This window comes from Quercus robur, chromosome 2 (assembly GCF_932294415.1).
Source record: "Quercus robur chromosome 2, dhQueRobu3.1, whole genome shotgun sequence".
Taxonomy (NCBI): Eukaryota; Viridiplantae; Streptophyta; class Magnoliopsida; order Fagales; family Fagaceae; genus Quercus; species Quercus robur.
Window position 1 is genome coordinate 34026068 of NC_065535.1, and position 18756 is coordinate 34044823.

Sequence of the window (18756 nt, forward strand, 5' to 3'; positions counted from 1 at the left end):
CTTTACTAAAATAGCCACTAGTTGGATTACATCATGTTCAATATGACTGGGCTAGTCTCATAAAAAAAATAATAATAAAATAAGGACTTAAGCTAGGAAGTGTTTGATAAAGGATAGTACAAATTTTCATCCTATTATACTCTAAAATAAAAATAAAATAAACTTTCCTTCCTTTATCATATGATTGCGGAAAGAAGAATCTTCACAATAATGCATTAATATTAATTAGTTAGAATCTCTCAATTCTCCCCCTTTTGGAAACACATTTATTCATAAAGGACAAACAGAATTGCGAAAGAATCTCTGTTTTTTCTTTGTCATTTTCCTTTATAGTATTTTCTTCCTTTCCTCTTTCACCTGCTAGCCAATTTAGTCATGCCACTAAAGAAGAGAGTTGTTGCTCTACATGCAACCTAGGCTGAAGATTAGAACCCCAAACTCAACATGAGCAAGTCTTGGTGCATGGTGAAGGGTCAATATCAATTTTGAGGGGTTACAGATGCAAGAATGTTGCCACCCAAACGTGTTACAAAGTTTCCTTGATTACAAACTCATTCCTTAGGGCTTATTTGGATTAAGGGGGGAGGAAGGGGGAATGGAGGAGAGTAGAGTTAGTTGAAAATAGGCTAATTTTGGGTCAAATCTACTCTACTCTACTCTACTCCTCCTCCCTCCCCTTCAATCCAAATGGACCATTAGAGTCTTCTAGCTCATGACCTCTTAACATAAAGCTTGTTGTGTGAACTCTCAAATGATACATGACTTGTGTGAATCTGAAATCGTTGGAGACAGTCAAACATCATCGATCGACATAGAGCTACTCTCATAGCCCCAATATTTGATTGAGTTGCAAGTGATGTCATATTTATAGCCTTTTAGGTCTAAGTGTTTGGGGGTTGCGAGCGTTGCTATATCTTGCTTTTCAAGTGTGCACAATTTGGGGAGGTGTCAAGTTTTGAATAGTAGATAATAAAGTGGTGTCTATAATAGGTAAAAGTATATTATGTTTCCGCTCACCATATATCTTCTCCTATAATAGGTCCATGTGAAATCAACAATTACTTCCCTGGTTGTGAAAAATATTGTATTTGTAGCATTACAAAATACAAGTGCTCTCAAATGAAAAACCCATAGTAAAATAGGTGTCTAAAAGATAAAATTTAAAATTTTCAGAGGCAAAAACGAAATATTGAGAAGCTGGTCAGCCTAGTGATTTTTTTCAGTTTCCACAAAAGTCTCACAACGTCATATATAGAAATGCAGAGACAGGCTTAAGCTAACAGTCTGAACACAAAAGGAAAGGAAAGGAGAAACGAACAGATAAACACAAACCATCAAGTATCGGATTGGGATCGATCATCAATGACGGAGCGCGTTTTTCTCTCAATAACGGTGATCTTGTGTTGTTTACTCATCATTCCAATACCTTCATCATCATCTTCTTCTGGTAATGGTGAGCAGACCTTTTCCGTGAATGGAAAGGTTTTGGAATTGGACGAATCGAACTTCGATTCGGCCATCGCCACCTTCGACTTCATCCTCGTCGACTTCTACGCCCCATGGTGCGGCCACTGCAAGCGTCTCTCTCCTCAGGTCCTTCTCTCTCTACTCATTTCCCTTTTGAAATTTTGATGCAATCTTTGAAGAATGAGTTTCATGGTGGAGTGTGTGTTTGACCTAAATTAACATGATTTTAGATAATATAATCTAATGATTGTGAAAAAGTTTATTGCATCTTCATACCACTAGGAAATTTTAAGAAGCAAATCTATTAATCTTTTGTTGTGGGGAGATTGAGAGTGATTGGGGGAGAAGAGGAGAGAGAAAGACAAAGTGGAAGCATTTGGGGAATTCACATGGTTCATCTTGATGGCTTATGTCTTTAGTGGAAAGGCCTTGAATTGCTACATTTTAAGATCTGTGTTTTACGATGGACCCTAATGTAAGGTGTGTGTATATATATATATATATATAGAATATCATGGGTCTACAATGAGTTTGCGCCACTCAAACCATATTTTCTAACAACCCCTTTAAACTTAAGGTGGAACCTTGCGTTTGAAATGTAAAATTGTGAATGTAAACTGTAACCAGAGTGAAGTGCGCAAGATAGATATCGGTGGCAACCAACTAGTGATGATGACTGACATTGATTGTTAGAAATGCATTGGTAGATTAATGTGTCATGGATGGCCAGAGCATGTGTTTGTGCAGTAACAGTCGAAATTACTGCATTAGTTATGGACAGTGTTACTAGTGGTTGTTTGAAATATGGTTTGAAGGGCGTCTATCCTAATGAGGTGCATGAGTCAGATGGCGAGTCGTGATGCTGGTGCCTGTGGCACGCGAGCTTGAGTGTTGTTGGCACGTGTGAGTGCATGGGGGCACATGGATCACTGGTAGAATCTTTTGGTGGCGTGAGGCTGAGTGCAGATTATTATGTTTCAACGAAGCTGTTACAAATGTTCTACACAAGTGTCAAGTTCATTGTGATGCACTCTGGGCTTAGGACTATGAATTTGAACTTATATAGATTATTCTCATATAAATCTGGTCACTTTTTCATTTCAGTATGGAACAAGACCAGCTTGGCAGTTGATTTTTTTTTTCAATTTAAAATTGGCTCAGGATATGAACAAATGGTGAAGAAGGATTATGCACTATGCTGCTTATTAAGTACGGTTGTACCTTCACAATATGATTGTTTGGTGTAAAGCTGATTAGTATTTTGGACTCACACTTTATTGTGTATCTAGGAATTGCCAGTGCATGCATGTTCTACCATATGCCACAGCCTATTTTTCCTTTAGCATGAAACTTGTGAATTGGTTGTTTGTGTTATCTTTTGAGTCCTTTTTAAATTTCTGTTTATTTGGAGTGCTTGTTTTTATAGATTTCTTTTGATAAATTGTTTTTATAGATTTCTTATAACTCATTGCAGTGCCAATCGGTTGTTGGAATTCCTTCAATATTCTATTTCATTGAAATATTGGATCTTATTTTAATTACTGCCTGTATTTTGAAGTTAGAACAATAACAACTTTAATTTTTGCATTGCAGTTAGATGAAGCTGCCCCCATACTTGCCAGCTTGAAAGTACCCATAGTTATTGCGAAATTAAATGCTGACAAATATACCCGTCTTGCTCGTAAATATGAAATTGAGTATGCTTCCAAGGCTTTCATCTCAATCCTGTTGATGTTAATCAAACTTGTCTTTTTGTTTGCCATTCGGGTTCCCTTTTACACTTGATTAATTTAGAATGGCAAGACATTGCTCTAAGCCACCATATTGTTTACCAGATTGGTGCTTTCAGTGTGGTAGTAGTCCGAATTCCTGCCCAGAATATGTTTCTCGGCACTCTTTTCTGAAATAATTTTATTTTTAGAAAGCAGAGCTTACTACTTAATGATTCTGATGTAACTGTGAACCATTGATATTTCTGTGATGCAGTGGATTTCCCTCCCTCAAGATCTTTATGCATGGCGTCCCTGTTGATTATTATGGACCAAGGAAACCAGATTTACTTGTTCGTTATCTTAAAAAGTTTGTTGCTCCTGATGTTGCAGTTCTTAATTCGGACTCTGGTATCACTGAATTCATTGAAGCTGCTGGCATTTCCTTTCCTATATATATAGGTTTTGGCTTGGATGAGTCAGTGATATCAAAGTTAGCCATAAAGTACAAGAAAAAGGCATGGTTTTCCGTGGTGAAGGATTTCTCTGAGGACATCATGGTGCTGTATGATTTTGATAAGGTTCCTGCTTTGGTATCCCTTCATCCAAGTTACAATGAGAAGAGCATTTTTTATGGCCCTTTTGAAGGTAAGTTTTTACACAGAACCACAACCTAGTTTAATACTAAAATCATGTTAAATCTGTGTTAAGTGTTAAGTTCCTCATATGAAATGTCACATTCATAAAAAAGAAAGATATTTTAGACTTTTTAAGTTTTCTTCATGCACATGCATATTGACTCTAGTGCTTTTCAGAACTTTTTCCATAGTATATGATATTTTGATGATGTGACATGTGACATCTAATACCCTTTGTGTTTATTTTTGGGCAAGAACTTGCTTAGTTTTTTTTTGATAAGTAATAAGTTTATTGATATCAAAAAGGGAACACCCTAGTACACAAGGAGTATACAAGGGGGTCAAACAATCAAGAACAAAAATTACAAGAATCTAGGAAATCAAGAAAAGATAAAAATGATTGGTTCCGCAAAGCAGCCAACCAAGCCATTAAAGTTCTAAAGGAAAATAGCTTCAAGTTTGATATGGATCTTTCCTTATCTTCAAAGCGCCTACTATTTCTCTCCCTCCAAAGACACCACAATAAGCAATGGGGAACAATCAATGGGCAAGAACTTGCTTAGTGTGTATGCTAACTTTGTTCCTAGAGTGGATTATATCAACAAAAATAGCTATTGATTTGGTTAGATAGGCATGTACATGGTAGTCAAAGGAGAGTCGGATGCTCGCCTAGGTGGGCCGAGGCGCCTTTAGAGCCTAGGTGAGCAAGGTGAGTGCCTTAAACCATGTTCAAGGTGCTAAGGCGATAGCCCTAAATTTTTATTATTATTCTATTCTTTCTCTCTTCCCCTCACCTCTCGAGCAACTCCCCCCTCTTTCTTTATTTCTTCTCTCTCCTATTGGAATGCTCTATTCCATCCCTTTATTCTTCTTTGCCCCCCCCCCCCCCCCCGCCCCGCCCCGCCCCGCCCCGCCCCGCCCCGCCCTGGAATCATTAATCCAATCCAAAGAAGGCACCTCCCTAATCAAGAGCTCCTTTCCTTGCCCATGATCACTGTCTAAGTACCTCTGAGCCTGAAAAATTCTGTGAGGCTCTTGGGTGATCAAAAAAGGGAGAGTGGAATCACCGTTTGTCTCCCATCTCTTAATCCAAGGACCCAATCTCTAGAATTACCCCAAGATCTATCCAAAACCATCAAAGGTATGCCTGGATAAGAGTTGAAGCTCTTCATTTCTTTGGGCAACTAGGACAAACTCTGTCACTGCCATTTGGGTCTTGATCATGGTTTGAATCTGAGTCTCGGTCTTGGCCTCAGATTGGGACTGGGTCTTGGTTTCGGTTTGAACCTGAGTCTCGATCTCAATCTAGGGTTGGGAATGGACCGCGGCACCATCAAAGTGGAGGACGAAGCAGACAAAGCCTGGGTTGATGTTACTTCTTCAACGAGGCCTTTCTCTTTGTCATGAGAAGAGTCGGTCGCAAGAGGTGGAACGACCTTTTTAGTGGCACATGATTGCCCATCAGAATGAGCGAAACCCTTAATGTAAGGAATATTGGCCAAGATGAAGTTTGGAGTAGCAATAGGTTTCGGAGCGGGTTTGATGGAGATGGAGAAGGAGAAGGGAGGAGAGTCAAAGAGATAAGAGAGGAGATGGGTTTGGGTGAAATATTTGTTAAGGAATTATGAGAACTGGGCTGGGTGAGAAGCATATTTTAGAGAAAAGGGCTTAGGATCCTGAGGCAATGGACTCAGCCTCTTTAGAGAAGGGCCAACTTGCTTGAGGATTAGAGGGAAAGTCACATGGTCCCCCTTCGGTGGCTTTAGACCACAAAATCCTCCAGAGTACATCAGTGCCGCATTCCACACCAAGGGATAAATCCAAAGACACAACTTCCTTCAACTAGTGCTTCGGAACCCACCACTAGAGACACCAAAACCACCACAAAACCCATCCCCAAACCAAATCACAAACACCATTAGACAAACAAGAACAGAAAAATAAAAAGAAAATAAGAGAAATAGATAGAAGACAAAGAAGAGAGAGGCTAGCGGCCACTAGTGGTGGCTTTGCCGGTGTGCTTTAGCCTTCACTGCCATTTTAACCCACAACCACCGATCTGAACTGCAAAAACAAACCCAACCACCACCCCAACAGCTGTCAATCTCAATCCCACCACCGCAAAAAACACTGATCTCAACCCTAAAAAAAAAAAAAGAACCGGCGAGAGTAGGACAAGAAAGAGGAGAGATTTATGAGAGAGAGGGGAGATGTTTGAGAGGGAGAAGAGAGGAGAGAAAAAGAGAAAAGAGAAGAGACTGTTTGAGAGAAAGAGAAAGAGAAATAAAAAGGATAAAAGAGAGGAGAGAGGAGAGAGGAGAGAGAATAAAATTTACAACATTGCTACAGTACCCGTAAATAGAAGGGTACCATAGCATGTTGCAAAAAGAATTGGATTTTGGCAATGAGGTATGATTTTTGGTGTTTGGTATGCCAAATTCTAGCATTTGGCACACCTGATGACAATGCTCTTATGGTGAGTAATGTCATCAGGTGTGCCAAATGCTAGAATTTGGCACACCTGATGACAATGCTCTTATGGTGAGTAATGTCTGCAACAGAATTTGGAAAGATAGCTTTTCTCAAACGGAAACCAAAACCTCTCCATCCACACCCCAACTTCCCTTCTGGAACAAATATAGAACCCCTATGACGGCAATTAATCAACTCTGTAATCAGCAAAAAGGTACCATGAGCATTGGACCCCATCTGGAGAATGAAGACCTTATCCCTTCCCTAAAAGTTCTGACAAAAGAGCTGGGCGATTTATTAGACAACATCTCTTCTACATACATCAACAGTCTCTTAGCACAACTCTTTGCCCATAAAAACTGATCGTATTGAGTCTCTAGCTCTCTTATAAATCCAGAGAATGAAGATAGAACCCCCTTCCTCTATTGAGAATTCAAAAGCCTTTGATTCAATGAAGAAAAAGATGGAACCTTCCATTGAACTTCCTAGTTCTTGCAAGTTAAACATGATACTTTGTATAAAACACCATTGGCCACAAAGCCAGGAAAAAATGAACAAAGCCCTAAAAAATAGGAATGTAATGCTTGAAAAAAATAAGAAAAAAAGTGGTGGGGAGCAACATTAGGCTTTCAAACCTATTAGGAGATTGATTATTTATAGAATTGTTGTAGAACCTTTTGGTAGATTATTAATTTACAGAAGCTTATTGTAAAATCTATTGTTAGATTAATTAATTTACAAAAGCTTGTTGTAAAACATATTGTTAGATTTATTAATTATAAAAGCTTGTTGTAAAACTTGTTAGGATAATTAATAGAGCCTAAACCTTGTTAAGCCTCTTTTGAAATCACTTAATGGACTTAATTTCTTCATGCAACACATGTCAAAGACACTTGATTATATATTTCAATACATTAGATACATTTGATTTGATTTAAGTTCTATGTGTATAATATCTATATATTTCAAAAAAAAAAAAAAAATTGGAGCCTTGCTTCAATCGGGCTACCACCTTTTTGTTGCCTCACGCCTTAGGGAATGCAAGGCCTTGGCATCTTAAGCTCCCCTTTTGCCTTTGACTATCTTGGGCATGTATGCTTGTACTCGTATTTCCATCTTGCTCGTATTCATTGCCCTTGAAATATCATTGGTGGCTGAGATGCTGACACTTAATCCATTTCTTATTATTATTTATTTGGAAAATTACATTTCAAGTCCTATAATTGAAGAGTTCTATTGAAAATTAAAAAAAAAAAATCATCGTACTTCCCATGTACATAGGTAGTGTACTAGGGATGCTACAAATGTCATCTAAAGTTGTACAAAACTAAAAATTCCTCCAAAGTAGAAAAGGAGTGATCACTCAAATCAGCCATCCAATCGTACATGGAGTGTAATAAAAACAGTTTTAACTTCAAAGGTAAACACTCAATTTTTTTTTAAAACACGCTGGTCTCATTTTCTCCAAATAGTTCACATGATTCATAATGTAATTGCCCCCCATATGTCAGCATTTCAAAGTTTGCCAAAGCTCCTTTTTCAACAAGTAATCCACCACTCTCTTAGACATAACCTAATGGAGTTTGAACAAGCAAAAACTATAGATCATGCACATAAGCACAGTGAATGAGCAAATGATTTAGACTCCCCATTGATTGGTCTAGGGCTTGGGGACTCACATCTAGTGATTCTCTCCCTTTATTCCTTAGCTCTCCTTCTTTGTAATTAGTGCTTCTTTTATGCTTTTGCTTTTCCATCTTTTTTTGTACTTTTTGATATGTTTTGTGCTTCTTTGCATTTTGCGGTTTTTTGAATATACATCTTTCTTACTTATCTAAAAAATTTAGACTCCCCACTGTTCCTCCACATGCAGCACCACTCTACACGTGTATACCCACAGTAATGGTCCATAGACTCCCCAATGTTCTTGCACATGCAACACCACTCTACACTACAGATATTTCTCTTTGGAAAGTTATTTATATTGAGAATCTTTTCTTTAGCAGTTGTCCACGTAAAGAAAGCTAGAAAGCTTCTTTTGGGGGAACCTTAACCCTCCAAATGCTTTTCCACAGAAAGAAATGATGGTTTCCATTAGTAAGAAAATTGTAATAAGACTTAACCTCAAATATCCTGCAAGCAGGAGTCCAACTCTTTCAGTCTTCCCTATTAATTTTAGTGTAATAGAGAAGGCTGAGAAATGATTTTGTAGCCTGAATCATATCTTCATCATTAAGCCAAACTGAATATGCTGGTGGAGGCAGATATAAATTGCAATTATTTACGTATAAGGTACCTTAATAACTCCATTAGGTGCAAAATTTAAGGACTTATCTGTTTGGAATCCTATCCTAGAGAGAATGGAGAGGAGATTAGCAGGCTGGAAGAGAATGTATTTATCTAAAGGGGGTAAGGTGACACTTATTAAAAGCTCACTATCTTCTTTACCTACATACTTTCTTTCCCTTCTTCCTTTACCGGGTACGGTGGCTAAGCGTATGGAGAAATTTTTTTTTTTTTTTTTTGATAAGTAATAAAAATTCATTGATATCAAAAAGAGAAAGACACCCAAGTACACCGGGGGTATACAGGGGAGAACAAATCAAAAACGAACATTACAAAAATCAAGAAAATCCAAAATAGAAGAAAACTTATGGTTTCTCCACATAGAGAACCAATCAAGTAAGGTTCTAAAGAAAAGAAGCTTGAGATCGGGCATGGAACGCTCATTGTCTTCAAAACACCTACTATTTCTCTCCTTCCAAATACACTACATCAAACAGTGAGGAACAACCATCCAAATATCTCCATTACGATGGCGGCCAAAACGACCTTGCCAGCAAGCCAAAAGCCCAACAACAGAAAATGGCATAACCCAGCAAACTCCAAATAACCCAAAAACCATATCCCACAACTCCGAAGCAACCGGGCAATGAAGGAAAAGATGGTCAATAGTTTCACTATTACACTTGCACATATAACACCAATCCACAATGCAAACCTTTCTTTTCCTTAAGTTATCAATTGTCAGGCATTTCCCCAAGGCTGCTGTCCAGACAAAGAAAGCCACTCTAGAGGGAATCTTTTGCTTCCAAATGCTTCCAAATACAGAGAGATGTTTTGTGGAATGGGATTGGAGGTGAACCTAAAATTCATTTAGTTAATTGGGCCAAGGTTTGTAGGCCTTTGCAGGTTGGGGGGTTGGGTATTAGATGGTTGGGTACCTTTAATTCTGCCTTACTAGGTAAATGGTTGTGGAGGTATGGCTCGGAGACTGATGCTTTATGGAGGAGGGTTATAGAGGCAAAATATGGGAACATTTGGGGTGGTTGGTGTACGAAGAAGGTGACAAATCCTAATGGGGTCAGCTTGTGGAGATACATTAGAAGTGGCTGGTTGAACTTCTCTAAACTTCTTGTTTATGATGTGGGGGACGGTACTAGAGTGAAATTTTGGAAGCATGTGTGGTGTGGGGATTGTACTCTCCAAGAGGCCTTTCCGGAGCTTTACTGTCTTAGTAGGTCAAAGGATTCCTCGGTGGCTGAAGTTATGGGTTGGTCGGCTGGGAGGTTTCACTGGAATGTGCAATTTCGTCGTCCACCACAAGATTGGGAAGAAGAAGCCTTTGACCGGTTTATGGAGTTGGTATATTCTTCGTTAGTGCGGGGGTTTGGCCCATATAAGGTTTGTTGGAAGCCTGCAAGGAATAGAGGTTTTGAGGTTAGAGGTTATTATAGTTCCTTCTACCCTCCTAATCTTGTTTCCTTTCCATGGAAAATGATATGGCAATCGAAGGTTCCTCCAAGGGTAGCTTTCTTTTCTTGGTCTGCTTCCTTAGGTAAGATCTTAACAACAGATAGCCTTCGTAAAAGACGAGGTGGATATGTGTAAGAGGTGTGGGGGAGTCGGTGGATCATCTTCTACTTCATTGCTCCATAGCTTGGGAGTTGTGGTCTTTGGTTTTCTGCTTGTTTGGTATTCAATGTGTTATGCCTCATACTGTTCTTGAGTTGTTTGAGGCTTGGCAAGGAAAGTTTGCGCGACATCATCACATTGATGTTTGGAAATTAGTGCCTCACTGCTTGATTTGGTGCATTTGGCGTGAAAGGAATGCTAGAAGCTTTGAGGGTTACAAACGCTCTTTGCTGGAGATTAAGTCCTTTTTCTTACACACTCTCTTTGAATGGAGTGTGGTTTTTTCTCATTTTCCTTGTTCTTTCTTTTCTATTTTTCTTGATCATTGTTCTTTTGTTTCTTGATTTGTGCCCCCATAGTACATTCCCAATGTACTCGGTTTGGCAATCTTTTTATTATTAATAATATTCTTACGTTATTTATCAAAAAAAAAAAAAAAATTTAATAACTTCACGGAACTAGTTGGAGTAAAGTACATTTTTAGCAATAAGATTTGCTAAAGAGATTTAAGATAATCCTTAAATTCAGTCCTGTTGATTTTCTGCAATTGTTAATTGTCCACTGCATAATTGACATCCACCTCTGAAATTAATTTGAATTCTTATTTGCAGAGTTTATTCTAGCACCATAGCTTTCATGAAGCTATTCATTTGCACCTTACTGATGGTCATCATAAAGACTCGATAATTAGCTTTCTCATAGGGATCATGTCAATCTTTTATTTTTTTAAATGAGTGAGTGGCCCTTATGGAACTTGTTATTCTTTCTAAAGGATAATGTTAATTTGGTGCCAGTCAAAAATTATTATTTGGGTCATACTAAATTTTTTTTAGGTTTAATGTTTAAATTAATAGCTTAAAATTATATAATTAGATGGATATGTAGAATGTTACTAAGAAAAAGGAATACAGCATTTTGTCTTATAATTGGTACATTGAGTTATATATAATGGTTCAAATCATCTATTCCTTATTTGTTTTAACATGTAACATCCTCAAGTATAAACCACTTGAGCAATGGTGTCCCACACTTTGTCATAGTTGGGACTCTAAGATGAACTGGACCACTCAAGTTTTCTAAGGAGTAGCTTTAATAAGCTTGCTATTTAAATGAACTGAGCTTGATTGTCCATGTTTAGGCCAGGGACGTTTTATCTGTACCTAGAAATGTCATCCTGAAGTTTAATGCTGAACATGTAGATTCATGTTGGCTTATGAAGTTTTTTTCTTGAATATGAACCCAAATGGATACTCTCTCCGACTTCCTCTTAAGAGATGGTTGGCTGAATTCCTGGGGAAGTAAAAATGGGCTTTTAAAGCAAGCCAAGCACAAATATCTCTCCAAATTCCAATTTATTAAGTAAAGCTTGAACTTAGCATGTGAAATTTTAGCCCAGTTCAAACTGATTTTGAACATTAATGGGATCAACCAAGCTGACCTGAAGACCCAAGTGCTCAGTGCAACCTCTTCCTTTGGTTTCTTACTGTATATTTGAACTCTCCATCTTCCTTCTGTCTTGTATTGATATCCTCTGCATTTTTCATTAAATTATAATCAGAAGGTCTATAACTGGCCATGCAAAGAAAAGGTTGTTTAAACTTCCTGTTTTCAATATGCAGAGGAGTTTTTGGAAGATTTTATAAAACAAAACATGTTCCCTCCGGTCATACCAATAAACCATGAAACGCTGAAGGCGCTGAAAGACGATGACAGGAAAATTGTCCTGACAATTGTGGAGGATGATACGGAAGAGAAATCAAAGAAAACTTTTAAGTTATTGAAGGCTGCTGCATCTGCAAATCGTGACTTAATATTTGGTTATGTTGGCGTCAAACAGTGGGATGACTTTGCTGACACATTTGGGGCTAACAAAAAGACAAAACTGCCAAAAATGGTCATTTGGGATGGAGATGTGGAGTACTTTTCAGTAAGTTCTTTTTTTTTTTTTTTTTTTTTTTTTTTTTTTTTTTTTTTTTTTTAAATCAAAAATAATTATATTAATTTTTATGCGAATTTTAGTACTGCAAATTATTTGTTATTTTATTATCATGGATGTGAAATGTATAACATGTCATAATTCTGAGTGAAGGACTCTATTATAGGTGCAGCATGGCATTGTTTACAATTATGCTTAACTTTTGATCATCTATGTGCTTATATTGATTGGACTGAAGAGATTGTAATTTGTAAATCCATAATAATTTCATTTTTCATCTTATAAAGGTTCACAATATTTATACCACAGATCTTGGATTAAGATATTTCTTAGTATGCAACTATGAGTTGCTCTATGTCACACCAAAGGAAACGAAAATGAAAAATAGAAAAAAGATGGGGAATATATCTTTGTATGAGATAGGGAGATGGTAGGGTTGGATATTGGATTGGTGCTACATGTGCAAGTGTAATGGTGAATGGGTTGATCATCTTTTTCTTCATTGTCCGGTTGCTATGGATTTGTGGTCTATGGTGTTTGGTTTGTTTGGAGTAAGCTGGGTTATGCCGCAATATGTAGTGGGGCTTCTAGCATGTTGGCAAGGCAGATTTGGTCGTCATCGAAATGGGTATATATGGTTGATCGTTCCTCATTGCTTATTGTGGTGTCTTTGGAGGGAAAGAAATAGTAGTTGTTTTGAAGATAATGAGAGATCCACACCAGATCTGAAGTTATTTTTCTTTAGAACTTTAACGGATTGGTTGGTTGCTTTGTGAAACCAATCATTTTTTTCTTTTCTTGATTTCCTAGATTCTTGTAATTTTTGTTCTTGAATTGTTTAACCCCTTGTACACTCCTTGCGTACTAGGGTGTTCCTTTTTTGATATGAATAAACTTCTTACTTATCAAAAAAAAGATAGTAGGGTCTATAATGCAATATGGAAATGATCAAGGGGAATAATGGCCAGATGAAAGAAATTCAAGAGCCTGTTTGGTGAGTGAGTTCAAACTCACATTTTCACATTTTAAACAACATTACACACATTTCCACACACTTTTTCACCCACACGTATTTCAAAAAACTCCAAACAACAATTCTCAAACTACTCTACCAAACACCCTCTGTCAAAAGTGGGAAGAGTGCACATATGGTACAGATGGTAAAGAGTTCTAGGAAAAACAATATTAAATACCAAAAGATTCAAGATTTGTGTTATAGTTTTGATGTGGGGATTCTTGGCAACTTTCATGGACTGCTTTAGTTATTATTGAGTTAGTTTTAAGATTTTTAGGTTAGAACGTTGCTGGTTTAGTTATAATAAAGTTTTAACAAAATAGGGGTAGTTTGGCAATGTTCAGATTTTCTGGCTGTCCTAGAGGCCCATGAGTCTTATTAAATTTTTTGAGTACTTTCTCTATTTGGTTTAAAAGTTATTAATTGCTTTCATTATTACTTGGAGTCCTAGTCTTTCTAGGAAAAAGGTTATTTAGGAGTCCTAGTCCTTCTAGGAGTAGTATTGGCATTAGTCAATTAAAGTGCCTTTATGTATTCAATAAAAGGAGATTGTCAGATTGATTTTAATATAGTTCCACCAGCTTATTTTAAGCTTTGAGGGTGTGATTTCCTTCTCCTACCTAAGTGTCCTAAGTCTGATTCCTTACGATAACTTAGGTGCAATATGCTGGTGCTGTCTGTTTTTTTATTTCACTTTCTATTCGTTGTTTTAACACCAAACAGTCATCACACATATTCAGGATCCCATATTTTCATTACCTAAACCCTTAAACCTCAAACCTTATTCAAGAGACCTTCAAGATCTAATCAAGAATCTAATTTAATGCTGAATTCCTAAGACCCTACATCAAATTGACAGTGCCCATTCAAGCTTATGTTCTGCGCCAATATTTCAAACCTGTCTTCCTCCTTTAAAAAAAAAAAAAAAAAAAAAAACTTTTCGCTGTACCTCTTCATGTGAGCAGCAGATTGGAGAAGTTATTGTAGGAATATTATATTGGGTTATGTAGAAGATGGCTTCAAGTGCTACCTAGTAAATTAGGAAGTGGTTTTTTCTTCCATCTGCATAGGAGGTTTGGGGTTCAGAAGCCTAACCAAGTTATTAGGGAAAATGTTTTTTGCATGATATGGAGGTGACAGGAATCATCTTTAGAGACAAAGTATTGGGCTGAAATATGGTGAAGAGTGGAGTTATTGGAATTCTGCTATGGTAAGGGTTCTCATGGGATGGGTTGATGGAAAAACACTAGAGGGGTTGCTTGGAGTTGTTTCTGGTATTTATAATGCTTGCTGAAAACTTTGCCATCTGATTTGTTTCTTATAGCTGAAGAGCAAGATGCAACTGTAGCATCTTGCATTAGAATTTTGGTTAAGATTCTAACATGGAGTCCAAGGTATGTGTGAGCAATTTAATAAGAATCAATCATTCTCATTGTTTTTCAAGCTTTTTTGTGATCTGTATTGGGCTATCCACTTGATTCAATGCTGTAATCGAAGTGGGAGATTCCTAGAGTTATCAGAGTATATGGTGAATCTCAACAAGGGGTGGTTTGTATATCAGAAGAAAAAGATAGAAGAGGGTGGTCATGCCGTCATACTTCAGATCACTGACAGCACCTTATTTCTTTGGGAGAATATGGTGCGTGATGAAATGAATGCCCATCCTGGGTAGATTACGATAGAGAGTGACTTGTGGTGATGAAGAGCATCTGGGGTTTAAAGGATACCCTATTAGTTCCAGCACCTCTTAGGTTGCTTGGGAACTGGGGTTTGAACCCCACCATACCCCTTTCCCGAATTTACCTATAAAAAAACATAAATAATAAATATATCAGAAAATCCTAAGTTACGTGATTGTAAACTTTCTCCAATTCTAGTTGAAAAATCACACCAGGAATTTTGGAATGTAAACAACTATCCAGTATCCAAGGATGTATTGGTTATCATCACTGAATGCATGATCTGTCTTAACTCAGATATTTGGAATTTGGTTCCAGGCTGTTTAATGTGGATTGTTTGGACAGAATGGAATTGTTGGTCCTTTGAGGATCCTGAGAAATCGTAGGATCAGTTAAAAGATTTGTGCCAGCAAACTCTTTTTTATTGGTCTTGGTGTTTGGTTTCCTTGGATTGTTCTTCCATCATAGAGTTCCTTTTTTTCCCTTAGAATAGTCTCTTGACTTCCTTGTCTCTTTGCTTTTTGTTCCTGTTTTTCTTTTGTGTTCATCATCATGAACACCTTGTATTTTTCTTATCTTTTTCTTTTATCATTAATATAACTCTTATTACCTATTAAAAGAAAAGAAAAGAATGCATGATCTGTCTTCCTTCTATAAATGCATTTTGAGTGACATGACCTTCTAGGACACTCCTTTTAGCCTGTTTGGCAAGATTTCAGCAAGAATTTTGTAGATGCTACCAAGGAGGCTAATAGGTCTGAAATCTCTCAAGTCAAGTGCACCGATAGAGCAATAAAATTAGCATCAAGGATTTTTTCATACCTCTATTGAAGTAGTGGGAAAAAAAAAATCATCTTGATATCACCTCTCACCACACTCCAACACTTATGAAAGAAAGCAATAGTGAACTCATTTGAGCATGGTGCCTTATTTCCATTCATAGATTTAAGTGCTTGAAGCACTTCTACCTTTGTAAAGTGCTATATTTGAAGTCTTTGTTGTTAATATGAAATTATTTTCGTCAAATTTAGGCTAACTTAACTGAGTATAATGTATTTATTTTTCCATATGCAGGGTAACTTTTAACAAATTTGTAAGACTGGTTTCTTTTGACCAGGTAGTTTAGCAGGTTGTCATATGAACTTACAGCTGAGCTATGCTGACTGACTTGGTGTTACTTACAATGTGATATACATGATTAAATTGTATATAAATGCTCTGTTATTAATGAAAGTCTTTCATATGCTCAAAACGATGCAGTTTTCCATTCTGCATATCACACGGTAGCTAGCGTATTGCCTATTTGTGGTGTTTTATGTTTAAATCATCCACCACTAGTTTCTATGACTACTTTTTTTGTTTTTTAATTCTATTTATAGCTTAATTCATTAGAAAAATCCATGTTTCCTGCTATCCTTACCTGTTTCATAACAATAAGTTATAATGATAACTTTTTATAATGTTTGCATTATTGGAAGCTTATAGTTTGTTGATATTGATTTATCTTCCTTGCCAAAGACAATCTGTTTGGGTCACTTCTAAAATCTTGACATGTTTGTCATGTCAGAAAGTGTACCAGACACATTAATTGTGGGTAAAGCGTGCATATCATGCCACATGGATTGAACTTGTTGGTTTTAACCCACATTTAAGATAACGCAAATAAGTTAATCTTTTCAATACCTATACTGTAGAATTTTTTTATAGTATCTAATATGACATCATTGGAATAACTTCTCAGCGTCCTCAATGAAAATGTTCATTACATGCTGCGACTTTTGACACTAACTACTACATTTAATTATTAGGTAATTGGTTTCGAAAGTATTGATGAGGAGGATCAGGCGACTCAAATCTCACAATTCCTTGAAGGATATAAGGAGGGAAGAACTATAAAGAAAAGCATCGGCGGTCCATCCTTTATTGGCTTTATCAATTCATTAATTGGCATGAGAACAGTGTTCATGCTTGTTTTTGTGGTTGCAGTCATTATACTAATTCAAACCATCAACAAAGGAGACGAAGAGCCTCTCAGGGTTGGTACTCGAGAAGAGGCTGATACTGCAAGCAGTTCTGTCCCCGAGACTGAAAAGAAAGAGTACAGATCTGGAGACAAGGAAGATTAAAGTTGGGCATGTGGACTTCTAACTGAATCTAGTTGAGGATGTCCTTGTAAACAAATCAACAGAATGCGCAAAGATATTAGAGTTGAGGTTATGCTGCACTTACATGCTTTTGTAGAGAATCCTTTTTATGCGCATGACTTGGTCAGTTTACTTTTAGACAATTTTTCACTAATTTAATGTAATATACATCAGTTTCTATTGATGTTGAAAGCACAAACTTGTTTCTCACCATAAAAACACAGTTAACGTTCTCCTTTGTGCGTGACAACACTTGTGCTGGTCTGCTTTATCATATAAGTGATAAACAATTTTCTCATAAATTGCATGTTATTTAAAGGCCACAAGGATTAATGTGGATCTCCATCTTTTACTAAAAAGACCTCCAAACTTAAAGTTACTATATACCCATTAGACATAATCAGAGCATATCACCTGCAATTAGTGTATTTGAAATCTTTACACTGTGTTCGGACTAATAATGAAGCTTCAGGTGATTAAAAGAAAAAAGTCAGCACCAACTCATAACTAAGGTGTTAACTCTTAAAACTGATCTCACTTCTACCTGTAATCAAGCAAACTCTAAACCTCTATGATCAGTTGTCGGCCTCTACAACTCCACTAAGATTTGATGCCACGACCACTACAACTCCAGCATAAAATTCGTCATGATCGTAACAAACGCCTTATCTTTTCTTGAACAGATTCGATTTAGGGTTGGATCCACCATAATACATAAAGCGATTTCAAATTAGGATTTCACGGTATGATCCCATTCGTGACAACAATTTGTATGCATACCTTGCATGGAGCCTTACGTGGCTTGGAGTGAAATGTTAAACGAAGTCTTTGTGAACGGCTCCCCTTGGAGATTGGAGTGGATGTGGCCTGTGGGTATAGGTGGTGTTGAGTATGGGTACAAATGACGATGGTGTAGAGGTCTATGGCATAGTGTGGTGGTCGATGGCATTGAGAGGTGGCTGACGGTGGACTGATTTGTGACTAGATGCCATTTGTGATGGAGGGGTTTGGGGCTATTTGGCTACGAAGAGGTGGTCCTATTTGCTTGCTGCTTGTTTGGTTATGTAAGACCTATTTGGTTATGCGAAAGAAATTTCACCTCCTTTGACTATCAATTATTTTAAAAATATATATATATATATATATATATATATATATATATTGAGAAAAAGATAATTGCATTAAAAGAAAACAAACTAGCTAAAGTAGACTAAGAGAATAGAGTTGATGAGTGAAAGAACATCCTTCATCTACACAAAAAGACCGTTAATATGTCTAACAAGATTATGAGCAACACAAATACCTTGTTTATAAATATGAGAAAATCGACAAAAATTAAAAAAAGTCGTACATACTTTAATCTCGATAATAAGGTGATCATAAGAGGAAAATGACTCATATTCACTGCATGAGAACTTTTATGATCACCTTGGAATCACCTTAAAAAAAAAAAAAAAAAAAAAAAAAAAAGATGATTACTGATTTGTTAATGATGAATAATTTTTAATTACGTCTTCTATTATTGATCCAGCTCGTGATATGCTCCCGAAATTACTCAATTCTATTTCGTAAATTTGCAAAAGCTTGTGATATATTTTAGGTTTTATATCCTTCGATATGTGGAACCTGATGGCGGGCCTAAGGCCATTAGGTCATGCATCTTGCTTCTCTTAAAGCAAACTCCATTTCACATGACAGAAAATTTTAATTTAGAAACAGCTCACTAACGTTTACATTTTAAGATTTCAGCAAAATAGCCAGGAAAAAGTAAGGGTGCTTCA

At 36.9% G+C, this 18756-nt stretch overlaps 1 protein-coding gene across 1 annotated transcript; it reads left to right on the plus strand.

Moving 5' to 3' along the window:
* Positions 1-1253: 1253 nt before the first annotated feature.
* LOC126713445 (protein disulfide-isomerase 5-2) lies at positions 1254-17225 on the plus strand. The gene is made up of 5 exons (XM_050413199.1): positions 1254-1593; positions 3061-3164; positions 3454-3824; positions 11821-12128; positions 16640-17225. Exons 1-5 carry the CDS (start codon positions 1363-1365, stop codon positions 16955-16957), a joined length of 1332 nt encoding a protein of 443 aa, XP_050269156.1. The 5' UTR covers positions 1254-1362; the 3' UTR covers positions 16958-17225.
* The last annotated feature ends 1531 nt before the right edge of the window (positions 17226-18756 follow it).

Coding starts and splice junctions, on each gene's coding strand:
- LOC126713445 (XM_050413199.1), top strand. CDS start 1,363: ATGACGGAGCGCGTTTTTCTCTCAATAACGGTGATCTTGTGTTGTTTA. Junction 3,165..3,453: donor GCTCGTAAATATGAAATTGA/GTATGCTTCCAA, acceptor TCTGTGATGCAG/TGGATTTCCCTCCCTCAAGA. Junction 3,825..11,820: donor TTTTTATGGCCCTTTTGAAG/GTAAGTTTTTAC, acceptor TTCAATATGCAG/AGGAGTTTTTGGAAGATTTT.